At 56.5% G+C, this 20,277-nt stretch overlaps 1 protein-coding gene across 2 annotated transcripts in view; it reads right to left on the bottom strand.

The window, feature by feature from the left end:
• The window catches only part of COL4A2 (collagen type IV alpha 2 chain), a 173,947-nt gene that overhangs the window by 16,111 nt on the left and 137,559 nt on the right, over positions 1-20,277 (bottom strand). For both annotated transcript variants that reach the window (XM_042980099.1, XM_042980091.1), the window contains exons 25-35: positions 19,751-19,952; positions 19,319-19,378; positions 17,736-17,792; positions 14,381-14,488; positions 10,880-11,101; positions 6,714-6,875; positions 5,743-5,913; positions 4,894-5,037; positions 2,965-3,087; positions 2,542-2,723; positions 153-216 (exon numbers count right to left, since the gene is read on the bottom strand). In XM_042980099.1, coding sequence (XP_042836033.1) covers positions 153-216; positions 2,542-2,723; positions 2,965-3,087; positions 4,894-5,037; positions 5,743-5,913; positions 6,714-6,875; positions 10,880-11,101; positions 14,381-14,488; positions 17,736-17,792; positions 19,319-19,378; positions 19,751-19,952 — 1,495 coding nt within the window. The remainder of the gene's footprint in view (positions 1-152; positions 217-2,541; positions 2,724-2,964; positions 3,088-4,893; positions 5,038-5,742; positions 5,914-6,713; positions 6,876-10,879; positions 11,102-14,380; positions 14,489-17,735; positions 17,793-19,318; positions 19,379-19,750; positions 19,953-20,277) is intronic.

Below are 20,277 nucleotides of genomic sequence, written 5' to 3'. Positions count from 1 at the left end.
CCGACTGAGCCACCCAGGCGCCTCTGTGTTACGTTCTTAAGACAAAGAATTTGCTTCAAAATTCCTGCCAGCATCTCCGGGCTCGTCACCACACCCGCCCAGAATGCTCTGGATGGTGGACACCCTACGGTCATGATCCAGGCAACACTCACCGAAATCACCTGTGGGGCCAACCTCGCCGTAAAGACCCGCTCTCCCCGGAGCTCCCTTGTCGCCCTAGAGCAAAGTCAGACACGGAAACATCTTAGGAGGCTGTTCATGAAATAAGTCTATAATTTAGGAGGGCTAGGGCGTCCAGCTACTTGGTTTGCTAAAACCACCTCTTGATGTTTGTTACGTCATCATTTTGTAGCACCCCCCCTCATGTTTTTCTGCATGATAGCAGGTGGTTTGCTCCCCCGTTCTTACTGAGCGGTAAAGCTTTACTGAAACCAAGTATGTAGATGATGTGGGTCACTGTCATGACAGTGGTGGTGGCACTCGTGGCTGATCGCGTCCCACACTCTGCTCAGCTGTGCACGGGCACCCGTGTTGGGTCCTGTCTCAGAGGCAGGTATGATGAATTCGCATGTGACAGATGAGGACGTTGAGGCACAGAGAGGCTAAGTAATTTCTCAAGGTCACTCAGCTAGTAAGCGGCAGAACTGGGATATGAACTTGGGCTGCTGGATTCCCGAGCTTGCTCTGGATGTTGCACGGCTCTGCCCTCCATCTGCAGACGTGAGACTTCCCTCCAGCAATGCTGATTCCTGATAATGAGCCTGGGGTGGTGTCTGGGTGGCTCTGTGACCATGCAAACCATGGTTTCCTCTCTGAAGGGGCTTCTTCCTCAGATGGGGGGTGGCCTCCTGGTCCACCCTGATCCTCTGGTCTACACGGCAGCGTTAGTGGGGACTTGTGCACAGTTACCTCTCCCAGCATGGCTAACTTGAGTCTCTGGACCACGAGAGTAGCTCCCCTTTGGGTGGGGGGTGGGGACGCTGTGCCAGAGGCTGCATCATTGTCCACATGATGATCTCTTTTCCTTTTTTTTTAAGTTTATTCACTCATTTTTGAGGGGGGGGGGATAGAGGGGCACAAAGAGAGGGAGAGAATCCTAAGAAGGCTCCATGCTGTCTGCACAGAGCCCAACGTGGGGCTCGATCCCATAAGATCCGTCCCACAACCATAAGATCGTGACCTGAGCCAAAAACCAAGAGTCAGCTGCTGAACCGATGGAGCTGCCCAGGGCCCCCTCCCTCTTTTCCTTTCTTAAAGCTTCCTGTCCTGAGGAGTAACACACACCACTGTGGTGAACTCATCTCAACCGCTCAGTGACCTTGCATTCATGTCCCACCCAGATAGACACACAGAATATTTTCAGAATTCCAGAAGGTTCTTTTGCGCCATTTCCTAGTCCCTAATCCCTGACCGACCTCTGTCACATCGTCTGGTTGGTTCTGGACTTCTACACCCGTGGGATCGCATCCTTTGTACTCTGTTTCTGGCTTGCTCGGTTCGACGTGAAGTCTGTGACAGTCACTTGGGTTGGTGCATTTATCAGCACTTCCCCATTTACCACCGAGTGCTCGTCCACGGTCGGAACGCGCCGTGTCCGCTCACCTGTTGGCCGGCATTTGGGCTCTCCCAGTTTTTGGCTGTTAGGAAAGAAGCTGCTGGGAACACCGTCCTCTGGGCCCCTCAGTAGACACACGCATCCTTTCTAAGCGACCCGAGTAATGGCACACACCTGCTGCACAGGTCCCATCAGGTTCCGGGTGATGGAAGGAAGACACCCAAAGAACTCAGATGGCGTCACGTACATGAAGGTGGGCTAGACACAGGCCAAGCTGGGCTATTACTAGAGGTTTACCATAGGGTGGCCAGGCCTTCCGATCTGCCCAAAATGGCCGAACCCCACTGTGAGCGCCAGAAACGAGTGCGTCACATTCTGAGGACTGTGAGCGTAAAGTACCTTTAGCCGTAACAGGTTGAGGGGCTAATTTCGTGAAGTAGAACCGACTGAGGGCCCCTCTGTGCCACGTTACACAGACCACGCCCTGCCTGGCCAGTGACATCGCAGGGTAGCCGTGTCCTGAGCCTCACAGACGAGGAGGCAGGTGTGGAGAGACGGGAGCCCCACCCGGGGTCACTGTGTGTCTGTGTCACCCCGACTCGGCGCCCGCACCCAGTAAGCACTCAGAGCACGTGCGTGGGGTGAAGGAGCCAGTGAACGGCAGGCCGGGGTTGTGTCCACTCCGTGACCCAGTAATGGGTCCTCTGTCCTGATGTCACACACGATCACGTGTAGAGTTTGATAGCTGTACATTCACGTGTAGCTTTCCCAAGGGGGCCGTGAGAGAGCGCGGAGGCCACTCCTCTGCCAACCAAGGCCACCAGCAGCGTGGGCGGCACTGAAATCACCACTGGGGCTGGTGTGAGCAGCGTCCACTTACACCGAGCCGGGGACCCAACTCCGAAGCTGTCCCTCGACCACTCGCACCCCAGCAAATCTCTGGTCGGGAGCAGAGGTGGGGCTGGGAAGTAAGAGGTGCCACTCACCCGACTTCCTGTGAACCCGGGAAACCCGATGATTCCGGGGGGGCCGGGCACGCCGGGGAATCCTGGCAATCCGGGCACGCCTGGGACTCCGATGTCTCCTTTGACTCCTTTGATGTGGCCCGGCTTCCCTGGCAAGCCGGGGATTCCAGACAGCCCGGGGATCCCTGGCATCCCCGGGACACCTGTGGGGAGACCCGAGTGTGAGGAGGCAGCACCCACCCCAACCTTTCCCATTGCTGCGGATCCTAAAGCAGGAGAGGGAGGCCACTCAGGCGGCAGGGAAGCGGTGGGCCCACTTGCTGAGGTGTCAGGGGCCGGGGGCTGGGACACGGCAAAGCCTGTGTTGGGCGGAGCGGCGTCTGGCGTAGACCCTGCTGCTCCTGAAGCGGAGAGGGGTGGGCGGAGAGGGGTGGCGATGCTCACCTTTTAGGCCCAGGTAGCCTTTCAACCCCATAGGCCCCTCGTCTCCTTTCTCCCCTTTGATGTCTTTCATTCCTGGCTGGATGATGGGAGGTGGTCCTGGGGGCCCCGGGTCCCCGCGGCTGCCTGTGAGGGAACAGGATGCGGTCTCGCCATGGGCCTCTGGGCCACTCGCCCACTGTGATCCTGGCAAGCGCGTCCCGAGAGGCTCTGAGCCTCGGGGCGGCACATTCCCTGGCAGCCCCCACTGGGCCTGAGCCGGGCAGGGGCCTCCGAGAGAGGCCGAGGCTGATGGAAAACGCCTGTCTTCTCCCACAGCACCTTCTCCACGCGAGCCAAGTGTGGACCTGTGCCCCCCACCGCTATCGAACTTTAGGACATTTTCATCACCCTGGAAAGAAACCCCGTGCCCATCAGCAGTCACCCCAAGTGCTCCCCACCCCCAGCCCCGGGGGACCACTAATCCAAATCCCGTCTCTAGATTCGCTTGTTCCGGATGTTTCACGTAAAGGGAAGCAGACCACGTGCGGCAAAACGTCCTCAAGTTTTACGCACGTTGAGCGTGTGAGAGGCCTTTGTTCTCTACGGCTGGCCAGCATTCATGTGACACCACATTTACCCACGACGCGTATCCAGCGTGTTTCTGCTTTTGATTGTCATAAACAAAGTTGCTCTGAACATCCGTATACAAGGCATGTTTTCACTCCCTCGGGACGGAATTGCTGGGTGCCTGTGTTGATCTTTCCACGACACCGTCAAGCTTCTGTCCACACTGGCCACGCATCTCGCATTCCCGCCAGCAGCGTGTGATACCCACGTGCTCATTCTCATCAGCACGTGGTGTTATAATTACAGGTTTAGAGGCCGTGAAGACACTTTCAGAACAAGGGCATTTGAGCAAAAGTCATGAAAATGTGGCTCGTTGGAATACACTTCCTAAACAAGGAGCCTCACGCTTGGGGTCTTGAGATGCCCCCGCACCGGGGTTTGAACTGGCCTCACGTCTGTGGCACAATTCGTGGGCACAGTCCCTCCACCGGGAACACCGGGTCCCCATTTGCCAAATGGCCCTCGCCTCCTTCAGAATTTGTCTTCTGCTTTTCACCCGGCTTCCCGTGACCTCACGCTCACCATGGGATAATCATGGTGGGACGTTTCTTATGATGCATTATGAGATCCTTGATGCGGCCGCCTGTTTTGTTCTTAACAGTTTCCTTTGTGTAAAATATACAGGCCGTGGGGATGTGATGTGCCACGTAGTGACCATGGCCAATAACACTGACCTGCGTATCTGTAAGTTGCTAAGATTGTAGATCTGGAAAGTTCTTACCGTAAGAAAAAATTCTGTAACTATGTATGGTGACAGATGTTAACTAGACTTATGTGGTGACCGTTTCACAGTATATACAAATAATCATTATGCCATGCACCTGAAACTAAAGTTGTATTCAATTATACCTCCATAAAAACTTTTGCTGAATAGCAAACAAGCTAGTTTCCTTTGGTTGGGATTCTTCCTTTATTATACTGCTGGTGGGTTGAGGCAGAGATAAAGCCTTCTGATTTTTGTTAGTTTCCTTCTTTTCTTTTCTCTTTTTTTAAATGTTTATTTAGTTTTGAGAAAGAGAGAGACAGAGAGAGACAGTGTGAGCAGGGGAGGGGCAGAGAGAGAAGGAGACACAGAATCGGAAGCAGGCTCCAGGCCCTGAGCTGTCAGGACAGAGCCTGACACGGGGCTCGAACTCACGGACAGCGAGATCATGACCTGAGCCGAAGTCAGATGCTCAACTGACTGAGCCACCCAGGCACCTCAGTCTCCTTTTCTAGTTGTGCCCAGCTTTGGGCTCCTGGAAGGTTCGGTCCAAGCAGCACTACGCCCCACAAAAGTGGGTCCCAACCTTGTCAGGACAATATTAAGAGAGGTGGACATACCTTTCACACCTGGCTCACCAGCCAGACCCTTCAGTCCTGGAATTCCAAAAAATCCGGCCTCTCCTTTGTTTCCTGGAAGCCCAGCTCTTCCCTTGAGCCCAACCATGCCTTGGAAACCGTCCATCCCGGGTGAACCTCTACTGCCTTCAGAGGAAACGAGAAAAGTGCTGGGTTAGGCCTGGAGAAACACACGGGGTGTTTCCATCTTGCTTGTCTGAGACATTCCTGAGGAGTGGCTCGGGTAGTAGGGTTCCTGACCTAAACTAGGGATTTCCGGGGCCCCATTCCTCAGGTCCCCAACCGGCTGACTGCCCCCCAGGGACAAGGCATCAGGCAGATGTACATGGTCACAGGAAAGACACAAGGCAAATGGGTGGTAGCCGAGGTCCGTGGGCCTCAGGGAGAGGAGGCTAACACTGCAGCCAGCACGGGAACCGCGAAGGACCGAAGGACCGCAGGACAAACATCTCTGTGTGGCCCCACAGTCGAGGGCCAGGGGCTCCCCTTCTAGGAAAACTGGTTCGTCTACAAATAAGCCCACCCTGGTGACCAAGCGTTTTCCTGGTTTTGGTTTTGTATTAGCCAACTGGCCTTGGGATATGCAACCAGCCTCCGGGGGCCTCCACACAAATCTCCCACACAGACCCCAAGTCTGCTCCCTCGCTCTCAGGAAATTACGACAGGGCATTTGGGGGCATGTCCGTCACACCCAGCCTGGCAGCATGAGCTGGCTTTCCCAGGTATGACACCTCCTGGGGGCTGGTGAGGGGCTGGCCTCTCCTGCAGCCATAATGAGTCCCGGTCACCCTGGTACCCGCCTGGGGGAGCGCCCTGTCTGCCGATCCTCACCTTTGGGTCCGGGGACACCGGGAATTCCACTCATTCCTTTAAATCCGGGGCCTCCTGGGGGACCCCTCTCACCCAACAAACCAGGGTCACCTCTGTCGCCAGAAAGACCCTTCATGCCCACAGGGCCGGGGATGCCTATGTCACCTGGGTCCCCTCTGTCCCCAGGCAGACCTGAAAGGCAGAGGAGGAAAGAAAGTTAGAAAAACACGAATGAACTCGGAAGAGCTAAATGCCTCTCGGACCCCTCACCTGGGACAGCACCCCGCCCCCCGCCCTCAGGGCCATCTGGGCCCCAGCCTCCAGGGCTGTCTCTTGGTGGGGGGACCTGGGGGGGATGGCCTCTGGCCTCCACTTGCTTCCTGCCCCCCTTTCCCCCTAAGGAAGCTCCTGTTCTCCCCCAGTTTGCTCACTTTCAGAAAACAAGTAATTTCCCCTCCAGAGCACAGCGGTGATTCTGCAGTGGAAATTTCACGTTTTTCCTAAGTGACATCTTAGCCAGAACCCCAATATACACCAGGTACAGAGCATGGGCAGGTCTCTCGGCCTGTGTGAACTCTCGTTTGGCACAATGCGTGCCCTGTTTCTGGAACGTGTTAAGGGCTGAACTGTGTCTCCCTCCCCTCCCCTCCCCTCCCCCACCAGTTCATATGTTGAAATCCTAACCCCCAATTAGGGGAGTGTGTGTGTATCTGAAGATAGCACCTTTAATTAAAGTGAAATGGGCCCTAATCACATGTGACTGGTGTCCTCATGAGAAGAGACTAGGACCTACACACAGCGGGGGGACAAGCACGGGAAGGAGTGGCCAGCTGCTCAGTGTGGGTATTTTCCAGATCCCCGCAGCTCTGGGGTGGGGGTGGGGGGAGGGTCCTTGGGGCCAGTTTGAGAACTCCCCCAGGGAAGGGTGGGGCTAGTTCACTTGTGCAAGTGAGGCCAGACCCCTCCCCCTCCATGGGATAGGGGATCCTTACCTCCGCGGCCTGGGGCGCCTGGCAGCCCCAAGGGCCCCTCCTGGCCAGGAGCTCCTGGGAAGCCATGCAGTCCTGGTGGCCCGGGCAGGCCTGGCTGGCCCGAGGGTCCTGGGAAGCCCGGCTGGCCCTTCAGGCCTGGCATTCCCGGCATGCCCTGGCTTCCTGCGGACACCAGACAAGCCCCGTGAGGCCGACCCCACACCCTTCGCTGCACACAGGCTATACCTCTCAGGCTCGTTCTATACAAACAGGACGCAATTATTTTCTAGACCGTGAGAAACCCGGAAAATACACAGAAGTATCAAGGGTATTACAGTAGCTCAGGCTGTCCCCCAGGGGCCACCACTGACAGCTCGGTGTATGTCCTTCCGGCCTCTGTTCACACAAACACACCTGGGAACCGAGGCTCACAGACCTCATCCCTCGCTGGGAGTTCAATTTTTGGCTTTTTTCTCCCCAGCTGACATTACATTTTGCGCATTTTGCCACACTTGATCATGACCTGAGCTGAAACTAAGAATCGGACGCTCAACCAACGGAGCCACCCAGGCGCCCCCCCAAAAACATTCTTCACGTTTTAAACGGCTGCCTGAGTAATAGCATCACGTTGTGTGGACACACGCCGCGCACGTCTTTCTTTGCTCTTACAAATGGTGCCGTGAGGAAGCTGATTTTGGAGCACAGAGCTGGGCATTTCTTCGGCAAAGTGCCCTAGAAACAGACTCCGTGGGTCAGAACTGCCTTCCACACACACTACTGCACGGCTTTCCGGCTTCTGCCCCCACCTGTCCTGGGGGGCTCACCTGGCGTGGGGCTGGTGCTGAAGGGAACAGAAGCCTGGCAAGGAAGATACCTGTCTACCTGCATGTTGGTGTGAGTGACGTTTCCTTCTCTTGGTGTTCGCTTTCTAATGTGATTTTTGTTCTGTGCTTCTATTTTCCTTTGGGGATTTTGATATTTGTATTATGGATTTTAGCATTCCTCATACACGTTGGCTACTCTTTCTTCGTAGCTATCGTAAAGTTTACTTTGCTGCCCAAATTCTCATTGCTTTTGACATAAAGATTAGCATTCGCGTGAAAATTTAATGCGGTGTGCACGCATGTGCAGGTGCACGTGTGTGCACACACCCGGGCACAGTTTCTTCCCTTGCTTTTACGTTCAGAATATCCTGCCGTACCCAGTAGTCATGTGAGCATATATCTTCTAGTTTTTAGATCCTAAGTCCCCCAGCTTCCTTCCATTCAGGCATTTTTACCTTTCTTGGACTTTGAGGTTGGCTATATCCATCCAGTGAATAGGAGGAGGGGCTGTGCCCGCCATCTCACAGTGCTTGATGGGTGACCTTTAAGTGCACCTGCTCACGTATCCCATGACCACCCTCCCGAGTGTGTAGGCCGACCCGAGAGGAGGAGGGACCGGTCGGGGGACGGAGGGGAGGGGCATTGGCAAGAGGGGCCAAGCCAGTCTTGGGCCAACTCAGAATCCGACTTGCCAGCCTGAGTCCCAGTTTTATCTGCTATGTGGACAGAACGGGGGAGGAAGGTCTGCAAACAGCGGGGCAGATTCGGGGCAGAAGGCTGCAGAAAGTAAGTCTCTGGGAAGGCACAGATGCACGTCCTCCCATTTTCCAGCTTCACAACGGGATCTGAGGGCACTGTTCCCACTCTGCTTCTGTCTCTGGAGGGAACAGCTCACGGTGCCGAGGGTATCAGACGGCAGGCAGCATTGCAGGCACTCAAGTCTAACCGGGGAGTCAGGATCCTGCCGCGATGCCGTGCTCCATGAGGATGGGCAGGTACCTTCACCCGCAAGGACCCTCTGGGCTGGTGAACGGAGACAGCCCAGCCAGGAAGGTCACGGGAGCCCAGGCTGCAGGGGCGAGGGCATCCGGGCACGATTTCGGGAGCGCCTCCTTCACAGGAGTGGGGAGTGGGCAGGACACGATGCAGGGGAAGGAGGGAGAACCGGCCGCTGCTACTTCAGCGGCCGCCTTAAAACAATCCGGTGTGGCGGCCTGTGCCTCCGGCTTTCTGTCGTGATCCTGGAACTCAGGATTTTAAGCCAACAGCCATTTCCAGAACACGGGCCAAACAAGGAACAACTACCAAGGATCCGTTTCCCTCAGCAAAATAGCATCTAACTCGTGGACCCGCACCCCTACTTCATGCAGGGGTTCCGCTCCGCCAGGCTGCGTCCGGGCTCCACGGGGCCTCGTGCACACCACCTGCCATGGCCCCACGGCCCGGGCAGGACGGACGAGATGGAAACAGGTTCTCAAGCCTCCGATGCTTCTGAGGTCAGAGCTTGTACTGACAGTGTTTCTGCCTGGGCAAGCCGGACACTGAGGTGGCCTCGGCCGTGGGAAACCGTCACACGCTTGAAAGTAAACCTGCTGCCAGTTGCTGTCCTGCCGAGGTGCTTTGACGTCCGCAGGGAACAGTTACATTTAGAAAATCCATCACAAGTGCCCCCTGTCAAGAGCCTGTGGGCAGTTTCTGCAGCCGGACAGCAGCCCCGACTCTTGGGGACACAGTGCCTGCCACGCCTTTAAACAGTCACCGGGGAGGCTGACGCACGTGGTCCCCGGTGTCCACACTCGCCGAGTTATGCCGTGTGTTCCATCCCTACCGGCAGGTGGCCAGGTTGGCAGGGACAGCCCCGGATGTCCTGGCATCGGGTCCCCACTGCTTGATGGTTCTACACAGGCCTGTGCAGCTGATTGGCTGTGTGTAAGAGGGTGATCGTGAGTGTGTGTGAGAGTGTGTGGGCACACACGTGTGGGTCTCTGTCATCATGTATGCACAAGCAGGTGTGTGTGCGTACAAATGTGTGGATACATGCACACGAGCACGTGTATATGAGTGTGTGGGCGCATGAGCATGTGTGTGCACTCTAGCCCTCTTAGGCTCCTCCTTCCATTCTTTGGGCCTCCTCCCCATGGGTCTCTAGGGGAAGCCTGGCCCCCATGCTGGGGGTTCTCCTGGCCAGCCGACAGGGCAAGCGTGATCAACATGGAAACCCACCTGCCCCGTCTCCCCTCCCCCGCCCCGGCCCCAGGCCTCCTAGAACCTGACGGGCTCCCCCAAACACCACTGCTCTCCTGAGCTTGCTGAGTTCGCCTGCCTGTGGACAACTGGCTTCACCCGCTCGAGTGTTCGTGTAAAGGATGCCGAGCGAGGTCTAATGGCACTGGAGGACGGGACGCCCGCTCCCTGCCCCACAGGAAGCCCCTTCCGCCCGGGTTTGGGAGCAGACATGTGGTGGATACGCAAAGTCACGGGTCTGCCTGCATCTGGGTATCTGAACAGGAGCACCACTGGCCTGGTGTCTCCCGTGCGCGGTGCACTGAACAGAAATGCTTGGTCTTTAGTGACGGTCGTTCATAGACGGAGGGCGTCTGCGGTTCTCAATGCCAGCTCTGCATAGATTGGGTACTTCACTCCTCAGCCAGCAGCCTTCCCACTTTGCTAAACGTGCACTGAGGATATTGGGAACATTAAAGTGTTTTACATGAGAGGTGCCTGGGGGGCTCCGTCGCTTAAGCGTCCAACTTCGGCTCAGGTCATGATCGCACGGATTGTTGGTTCGAGCCCCACGTCAGGCTCCATGCCGACAGCTCAGAGCCTGGAGCCTGCTTCGGATTCTGTGTCTCCCTCTGTCTCTGCCCCTCCCCCACTTGTGCTCTGTCTCTGTCTCTCAAAAATAAACATTAAAAAATTTAAAAAAATTAAAAAGCAATGTTTTACACCAGTCCGTTTTTACACCATCCAGTTAAAGCGTGTCCCAGCTCAGTTCTGTCTCCTGCCTCGCTCTCTTCCCAAGCTTGGCCCTCCTCTCTTCTCACCACCTGCACTCGTTCCCTGAAGGCACCAGTGAGCCCCCTGCCCCCCATTCACGCCCCGCTGGAGAGTAGAGGGTGTGTCTCATTAATCTGCACCTGTGAGTCTCAAATGGCCATTGTTCTTGGCTGTGAAAAGGTAAGTCACAGGACGCTGATGACCGTCCTAACCCGCTTCGAAGGAACACTGGTACTGAGCATGGGGCAGAAACCACGTGTGCTGTGGCTTCTCATCAAATCCTCAGGAGGGATTTCAGACCCACACTCGGAACCCACGGTGTGGTGGGATTGGGCCCCCCGCTCTCCTCCCACCACCAGGACTTACCCCGGAATCCAGGTGGACCTCTCTCTCCCGGAGGGCCTTTCAGCCCAGGGTGTCCGGGGAGCCCAGCATCTCCCCTGGGCCCAGGCTGGGCTCCCAGAACTTCTCCGGGAAGGCCCCTGTCCCCTGGGGGCCCGACGGGCCCCGGCAGACCGGTGGGACCTGGGTGCCCATCTGGGCCACGGAGGCCCGCCACGCCTTTGGATCCTCGGGGCCCCACGAACCCTGAAAGGAAACACAAGTTAGTACCGTGATGGCCCAAGAGAGGTATAGGAGAGAGGCCGGAGACAGCAAGATTTGCAGTCGGGGGGCCTCGGCTCAAGCCCCGGTCCCATCACTTACCTCGGGACCACAGCATTCTGCCCCCTCTGCCATCTGGCCCCCAGCCCTACCATTTGGCTAATGTGAAGGCCTTTAGAACCACCTGCTTCTTGGATATGAATCTTCCTATTTGATGGGCTCCCTTGTTGATCAAATAATCCCCAAAGAATGGCTTCTATGGACCTTCCAAGTTATGTGTGCAAATGGGGACGGAGACCCGGGGTGAGAATGACCAGGTCTCTCGAGCCCGAGCTCCACCTCCCTGGTCACAAGTCCCTGACCATCAGTCCATTTGGAAATGCTCTGGAGGGGGCCAATCGCCCTATTGTTTTCACGGTCAACTGTCCACGTCTGGATAGAAGCACGGTGGCTGTCACATGCCAGTGCCTGTCCCGAATGACTTCCCCTTCCCGTGTCCTCATCCCTGATGTGATCTGACACTGAACTCTCAGAGTGGACGGTCACGTGTCTGTTCAGGAGGAAAGCTTTCTGAGGTCATTACTGCCGTGGCCGTGGAACGCTGAGAAGGAAGGGTCGACCCGACAAAAGAGACCCCACACGCGGGGTCCGGGGCCTTTCCCGGGAGAAGGCTCGCCACGGCCCGCCTGCAAGATGGGCTGACCCCTACGGCCGTGTCTGAAACACGGAACAACAGATCTGGACTTTATGGGAGTATTAATGAGTGGGACCCAATGCCAGAACTTCAGTGATGTGATTTATTCACAGAAAGTAGAGACTCGGCTTTTATGGAGACGTTCAAAGCCGTACGTGGGCACCGTGGGCTCAAATTGCGGGCACGTGTGTGTATGTGGATCTGACATCCGGAGTAGACTCTGTTCTGCAGCTTTCAAAGTTGGGCATTTGGTTTTCTTCTGCACGTGGCACATTCCGTGTCATAAAGAGTGACACGTGTGCAAAATCAGAGTATGCCAGTTCCTCACTTACCCCTTTCCTCCGTTCTACCCCGATCTCCCCGTTCACTTACGGGCTCACGTTTCAGTACAGAACAGGCTTCCCATCAACACCGTCCGCCCCCCGCGTGTGCTGGTGACAGGCACATCCCGCTCAGTCTCTACCGCCGGAGCGCGCTCTGGACAGCTCACGCCCGCCTGGCTGGCACCCAGCTGGTGACCGGGTCCCCTTCCCACGCAGGGCAAGCAGGTGTTAACAAACTACTGTCCTCTCAAGAAATTCACACTTTGCTTTGGTATGTGTGACAGGACCGAAGTGACCGTGCCCTAACTGCTCAATGTCTGGGTGCCCCCAGAGCAGGGCAATAGGCTGGTCCTCTGGTGCTGGCATGAAAACTCTCCCGTGTCTCCAGTACAGGTTTTCACCAGCCCCATGCTGCACAGGGAGCACGCCCCCTCTTGTCGCAGGACACGGAGATACTTGTCACGAAAGGTAACAGGGCGAACGTTCCCTGCGGTCCCATGTCTCCAAGCACCCCCCGGCACAGTCCCATGTCCGGACCAGTGAGTCTGGGGGGAAGAGGTACCAGGACTGACCCAGACTGGTCCAATTAGGGTTAAACCAACTGCCAGAGTGTGACACCCTTCCCTAAGGGGCAAAATTCAGACAGTCTTTGCCGAACATATCTGCTGAGGGTCTAAACCTCAGGACACCACGGTACCTGGCTCTGTGCGATCGTCCAGACATCTGGACTGTTCTGTTTAGTTTCCCGAGACTGGTTTGTAGGGAATGCAGACGAATCCGAATGCTGGAGGTCACGTTATAAAGAGACGGTCTGCACTCCTGGGGGCAGTTCTGCCCCGTTCGTGTGGTGTGTAAGGGGACGTGTGGCCTCTGTCTCCAGCTGTGTGGGGGGTGAACTTGCTGGAGGCAGATTTCACTCCTCCCGATGAGTGATTCCAGCAGAGGCTGGAGGGGCTCCTGACCAGGACCCTGCGGGGGACATCTGGCCTTGGGCCAAAGCGACTTCCACAGTCCCTGTTTCAATAACACGATTCTAGGGGCGCCTGGGTGGCTCAGCCGGTTGAGTGTCCGACTTCGGCTCAGGTCATGATCTTGCGGTCTGTGAGTTCGAGCCCTGCATCAGGCTCTGTGCTGACAGCTCAGAGCCTGGAGCCTGCTTGGGATTCTGTGTTTCCCTCTCTCTCTGCCCCTCCCCTGCTCATGCTCTGTCTCTCTCTGTCAAAAATAAATAAACATTAAAAAAAATGTTTTTGGGGTGCCTGGGCGTCTCAGTCAGTTAAGTGTCTGACTTCAACTCAGGTCACGATCTCGCGGTCCGTGAGTTCGAGCCCCGCGTCGGGCTCTGGGGTGACGGCTCAGAGTCTGGAGCCTGCTTCGAATTCTGTGTCTCCCTCTCTCTTTGCCCCTCCCCCGTTCATGCTCTGTCTCGCTCTGTCTCAAAAATAAATAAACGTTAAAAAAAATGTTTTTAAAAAAATAACACGATTCTAAAACTGTGTGCCTCTGCACACCAAGTAACACAGTCATGCCTGCTCACACTGCTGGAGACACAACTGCGTGGGGCACCTGTGCTTGGGCACACGGGACCGTGCCGGGGGGTGCTTGGGGACACGGGACTGTGGCGGGGGTGCTTGGTTGGGGACACGGGACCGTGCCGGGGAGTGCTTGGGGACACGGGACCATGTCAGTGGGAGTGCCGACACGTCTCCCCACAATCAGTTACCGGCAACACGCTCACTCCCTGCCGTCTTATGCTCTCTTAGCCACCCACCGTTTCTGTAATTCTTTGCCGCGTCAAATGTAGATGGAACCATTTGCTCAGACAAGCGCCCACTGAAGAGTGAGCAGGCAGTGCCGTGAAAAGTGGACACAGGTGTCCTTTGTGTGGTGTCTGGTGCGTGATCAGCAGATTGGAATCGACGACCGAGGGCTCCATGCCTTTAGTGACAGTCCCAGAAGAGGGGAGTGTTGTGTTGCCCTCAGAATGTTTCCCACCAACCAGAGAACATTGCTCTGCACACCTACCTCTTTTCTCCTCCGGGAGCTGCAGGGGTCTCATGCAAACTCCAGCAGGACATTAGTGATGGGAACGTCAAGAATTTAATTTCCCAACCGCAAGAACAAAGTGGTCATTGAGCACACGTTGAAAGCTTCTAAGTGTCCAAAGACAATAGAGCTGGGGCACCCATGCCACACACAGTCATTTCCCGAACCTAAGGGTCGTGTGGGGGTCTGCCCCTGCCTTACCTGGGGGTCCTGGGAATCCTTCACGACCTGGGTCTCCTGGGAGACCCTTGAGCCCCGGTACTCCGTCAGCTCCTGAGGGTCCTGGTATCCCTTGGAGGCCCTTGGCACCTAAGCAAACCGAAGAAAGCAGGACACAGGTCAGAGCCCCATGTGCAACCCCCAGCCGGAAATGCGTGGAAGATGGTCAGGTCTAGCTCCTGACTTAGCATGGTCTAGGAAATGATGAGGACGGGGAATGTGAATGTAAAATGCCACGTATTTTTCTTAAGTTTATTTTGAAAGAGAGAGTGAGAGTGCAAGCAGAGGAGGGGCAGAGAGAGAGAGAGAAAGAGAGAGAGAGAGAGAGAGAGAGAGAGAGAGGAGAGAGAGAATCCAAAGCAGGCTCCTTGCTGTTAGCACAGAGCCTGCCTCAGGGCTTGATCCCACGAACTGTGAGAAAACGACCTGAGCTGAAATCCAGAGTCAGATGCTTAACCACCTGAGCCCCCCCAGGCGCCCCTCAACACTGGGCACTTCCGACCTCTGGCCACATCCCACTGCAAACCCCACAGACCACGGCAGCTATATTGGTCAGTTGCTACTAGAATTCACTTGAAGTCTTCCCTCGAGTTTGCTGCACCCAGAGCCAATTTATCCAGATTTGAGAGATGTTGACTTATACTACTTATAATGAATGTGTTAGACTCAAAACCAGACGAAACCTCACACCAAATAAATGAACTAATTCTTTACTACCGGATGTTGTTGACCTGAATCCTTTCCCATGGGAAGCAAACTTGAGGGATTTTCCCCCGGGCATCTCTGTGTCTGTCTGGTCCAAGCCTCAGAGATTCCCTTCCATCAGAGACTCTCGGAAACCACAGCCAGTACACCTGCCTACTGCAGGTGGCTGGGCACCGGGAATCACCGAGATTCCCTGCAAACACTAGTGAGAGCAGCAGCCTCCTCCCTGCCGGGTGCGAGGCAGCGTGCAGGGCAGGGGCCGGCGAGGGGATGGGCGGGGAGGTCTGTAGGTTCACTAGGGGTTCTAGCTTCTCCAGCTGCCGTCCCGTTAGAGGTGCCCTTGAAAGTATGAGGCTGGGCTGGAGCTTTGCCATCACGTAGACGGGGCCAAAGCCAGCCTCCTGGAATTCTCAATATTTTTCTATGTGGGGACAGAAAGACGTCATGAGAGAATTGTGGGCACCCTTCCCTTGGGGCAGGGGAGCAGGGGGCCATGTGTGGCACTCAGCAGGCCCCCTCTGGGGCCCCATTCCCTGACACTCCCGTCGAGGCAAGGCTGGACTCGGGAGGTCACACGGGGTGAGGACACAAGCTCACCTCTACTCACTGCAAATAAATGCACAGATTCATTCCACTGATGAAACGTCCCCCTCAGATCACCAGCTGCTCAGCACAGTTAAGTGACTTTAAACAGATCCCTACGCTGGGCCATGGAGATGGGGAAGGCTCAGTGGGGACCAGAAGTTGCTGTCAAACGACGTCCTTGCTAACACATGACTCCGCGGGTCTAATCCTGCCGCTCTATGACGAACGGGGTGGGCTCAGACCCAGAGACACAGCAACGTGCTCGTTCAGAACTCCGATACGCCTGGGAGTCTGTGACATGAGTGAGTGAGGAACGGGATGACAGGGCTGTGCACAGAGGATGTCCCACGCGAGCACCAAGTTCGACAGACAAGACAGGACAAAACAAAGCCAAAGACACACTTTCAGGTTGTCTGAAGTGAAGGTGCGTGAGGTGAGTCCGTTTCTGAAAGGAAACCACCATGGGGCCTGAGGGCGGGCGCAGCCGAGCCCCAACAGGACACACAACCCAGCACGCGGCCTCTGGGCTGTCCTGCTGTCACGGGGTCACGGGCACGTCCCTTCCACGAGCGGGAAGCACCACAGACCCTTTTGTGCAAGTTCACAATCACCTTCCGGACCGAGGGTTAGTCTGCACCAGACACGTGGACTCTATGAGCTCCTTACAGCTTCATGTCCTTAAAATGCAATCAAAATCCTCCCCTCAGACTCAATTCCTGTGTATTTTGGGCCCTGCTTCCACCCAGTTTCTGCCGAAAATGGTCCCTCTGCAGGCTGCTGACCCCAGGGCCCCGGTATTAGTGGCCGTGTGAAAGCCTGCGGACAGACAGTCGTCCGGAGCTAGAGCAGGGAGGATAATGCAGATAACGGAGTGAGGAAGACACACGCTGGGTCCTCAGAGGACAACACAGGGACATCTAACACTGCTTTCCGTGCATATGACACTTCTGCATTTCGTCCTGTTGTCCCCGGATCCCGCATCACCGTGAGTCCCGGAGATGCCCTTAGGATCTGGGGACGCACACCGTGAGGCAACATACTTTCCAGTTCTGACTGTTGTCTCGCACTGGCTCAGCACCGCACTTCACAGTTGACACTGGACCTCAGCCCCAGCGCATCATGTGCAGTATTAAGGGCATCGTTTGCAAAGTGGGAGGAGTCTAGAATGCCTGTATTAGTCCTCTGGTACAGCTAAGAGGACAAAGTTCCACAAGGGAGGAGAGAGATGCCCAAGGCCCTGCTGCCAGTTAGCGTGAGAGCCGGACCCCACGGCAGGGCTCTGGCCATGCGCCCCACGCTCTCAGCACCGAGCGAGTTGTTGAGTGATCGAGGCTCTCGCCCTTGCCAGGAGGAGGACCTGCCCGGGGCCCTGAACTGCTCTGTCCTGGGCTGACAGACACAGACATCTGGGCATCACCCAGTGGTGGGGCTGCCCCGACCCCGCCCGCTGTCTTTTTTGAAAAGCCACACACGCTGCAGGTGGGCGTGGACGGCTTCCCACACTGGGCTCTGCCACTGAGAGCCTTGCTCCAGTCACGCGGGTGCTTGGTTGGGTGATGGGTCCGTGCCAGTAGCCGCATGGGGCTGCCGAGATGCACCGCTGGCCTTGTGAACTTCTGTTCCCCTCCGTCAAAACCCAGAACAAACAATCCCCTCCCAGAGGTTCGTCCCACAAAGGCTGGGACACCAAGGGGGAGAAGTGGCACAGAAGCGAGCTTCCTCCAGTCTGGAAGTGGCGGGCCAGTCTCTGCCACTCTTTGGTGCCCACTGAGGCTGGTGCCGTGGTGGGGGCTGGGTTCTGTGCAGTAAGAATTCGCTCCTCTAGCCCGGGGCTCAACTAGGCGTCAGTCGCCACACGCATTTTCCACGGCGAAGAGGAAAAGGCCGCCTCCCTACCCAGGTGACTGAGGTCTGCGGTCATGTGCCAAGGTTGTGGAACGTGGCAATGTCCAGAGGCGGGGAGGGGTGCAGGGGCAGCGGGGGGATGAGCAAAGGGGCCAGAAGGATGAGGAGGACACAAGGGGAGGCTGGAAAACACCCTGTTTACCTGTGGGGCCTGGGGGTCCCCGCAGGCCTGGCGCTCCCTTGGGTCCTCCGACGCAATCTGGGAAGAAACAGGAAGAAAGAAAAGACAAGTTGGGGCGCGATCATTCACACCGACTCTCATGGCTGTGGGCCCTGCCAAGGTCAGAAGCACCAGCCCTGAAAACCGGCTACCACTCTGTGATCAGAGTAACTTAATGATTTAATGAATCTTGATTCTAACGTAAAGGAAGGTATAGTTTCACCGTGCAATGAATCGGAATATCAGTACTAAGGCCAACCAAGTCGACCCAGTCCAATAAAGCCAGCACGGGGCTGGCGATGCTACATCCCCACACTTAGGGCGACACCTGGGCACAAGTGAGCTAGTCTGGGTCCATCCTAGTCTGTCAGTGTGACTGCCTTTCTTGTGTCTGGGAACGGTCACCAGTGGATGGAGACAGCTTGCAATTTCGAAAGGAATTCTTTGACTTCTGCTTTGTGACTTTGAATAGTTTCAGAATTGGCCACGTGCGTTAGCTGCTTTGAGAAATGAAACCCAGGCTGCAGCCACTTTCGGGCGGTGTGGACGAGGGTGGGGGCATCACGTGGTGGTACTGTGGCCTTCATCTGAGAGAGCCCCTCACAGACACAGCAGCTCTCCAAGACGTGCTTTGTCTGTCTGCCCAGGCCCTGGCCTCCTCTGACGCACGAGGGGTCCCCGAGGTGCACGCTGGCCAGCCCAGCTCATCAGAATAGAGGGACAGGATGTCCTGAGGGCACGGCCTCCCCCCCAGACCCTCATGCCCAGGGACGCTCCCACCAGCTCTCCGAGGGCCTGCAGGTGACGTTCCTGCTCTGCACGCACATGCCTGGTCTGTCCCCGCACGTCCACCCCACCTCACGCGGGAGACCCACACGTCCTGATGCTACGTCTCCGACCCTGACCTCGATCTTGAGGCTCACACCCAAACTTTGGTCGGCCGCTTGGGACCTACTGCTGCCACATGTTCTACGAGCATCCTGAACTCTGTGCCAACCTCTTTGCCGGTCTCTTCAAAACCCTCCCGAGGCTGGCACGCCCTTCGTACTCTGGACACCTCCTGGCTTCCCACTGCGGTTCCTGACACGCCCTGGAGACTCTGGCCCTCTGTGCCGGCTGGGCCCGCCTCTGATGGCATCTCTCCCCTCTGTTTTGCCACCACTAGGCCTCGGCACAGGGTCCCTGCACATCCCTTTGTTATCGGGCAGCCCCTGTGCTTTCTAGCACTCATTCATCACTAGACCACACTCTCTTCTGACAGACATCTGGAGCAGTTTTCACCACACACAGCCAGCGAATACAGCTTACACACACATACACACACACGAATGTATGCATACACTCTAAGTGTGATGGTATTTTATCAGCACTGTAGCCTGGGGCTTCACACCGGTGGGAAGCCTGGCAGGTCCGTGTTTCACCGTGCGTCCCCTCCCCCGGATGACGAGCTGACGGAGGGGTGCCGACCTGCGGGAGCTCACGGCAGCCACTCACTCGTTAGTGGCCCATCTTACAAACCCAAAGCTTTCAAGTGTCCTAGAGCCTCCTGGTCTCCATCACGGTACCTGGCCGCACGGTCTTCTGTCCGTCATCTCCGATGGGCCTTTTCACACCTGTATCGCAGTCTGGGAGCAAGACACAATGCAGGGGTGAGGCGATTCTGAAGCAACCGAGGGTTGCCAACCTATCCAAGGGCGTGTGCTGCTGGGTTGGGCGGGGGGGGGGGGGGGCGGGGTGTGTGTATGGCTGGGACGGCAGGGAATCCAGAAGTGCAAGCCTGAACGGTGTGTGGAGCCCCCGTGACCAGGGCACCGGAGGGACAGGCCCACCCGAGGGTGACCTGACTGTGGTCGGCCAGGAAAACCCCGCGTTGGTTTGTCTGTGTCCATGACTGATGGTGCAACATGGACTGTCCCGTGACGCCAGGGGAATTTATACATTTGCTGAAGAAGGGGAAGGTCCCACGACTGAAAGATACAGAGAGGACTCCTCCGTACCTATCTGTCCGGGAGCACCCGGGGGACCAGCGGGCCCGGGAAAGCCTGGTGGTCCAGGTGATCCCACATCTCCGGGGAAACCACGCTCGCCTTTGGGGCCGGGCAGGCCCAATCCCCGGGGGCCCCTCTCTCCTGGAGTGCCCTTCGTGCCCGGTGTTCCTGGGTAACCGGTGTCCCCTGGGGGGCCTGTGATGCCGTCACCCTGCATGAAAATTCAGTTTATCTCTTAAAATACGTGGGAACCTCAACGGCCATATCCCGGTTCTCCTTCCCATTCCCCTGAGTTGTGTGTGAGGGACACAGAGCCGAAGGACGGTGGAGAGTCACAGGTGCCTCAGTCACAGTCTAACCGAGCTTGGGATGAAGGCAGGTTTTGTGCACGAGTGACACAACGGGAGACACACAAATCTGAGTATTTGCTTTCCTCTTCCTAAGCCTCTCGCCCTCCTCAGTCGGGACCTTCATTCACAAGGAAGAATCCTGAGGGGGAATTAGGTGCAAGCCCAGATCATCAACAGGAGTAGGAA

Source organism: Panthera tigris, chromosome A1, assembly GCF_018350195.1.
Source record: "Panthera tigris isolate Pti1 chromosome A1, P.tigris_Pti1_mat1.1, whole genome shotgun sequence".
Taxonomy (NCBI): Eukaryota; Metazoa; Chordata; class Mammalia; order Carnivora; family Felidae; genus Panthera; species Panthera tigris.
The sequence above is the reverse complement of the archived record's forward strand: the minus strand, read 5'-3'. Positions and strand labels throughout refer to the sequence as shown.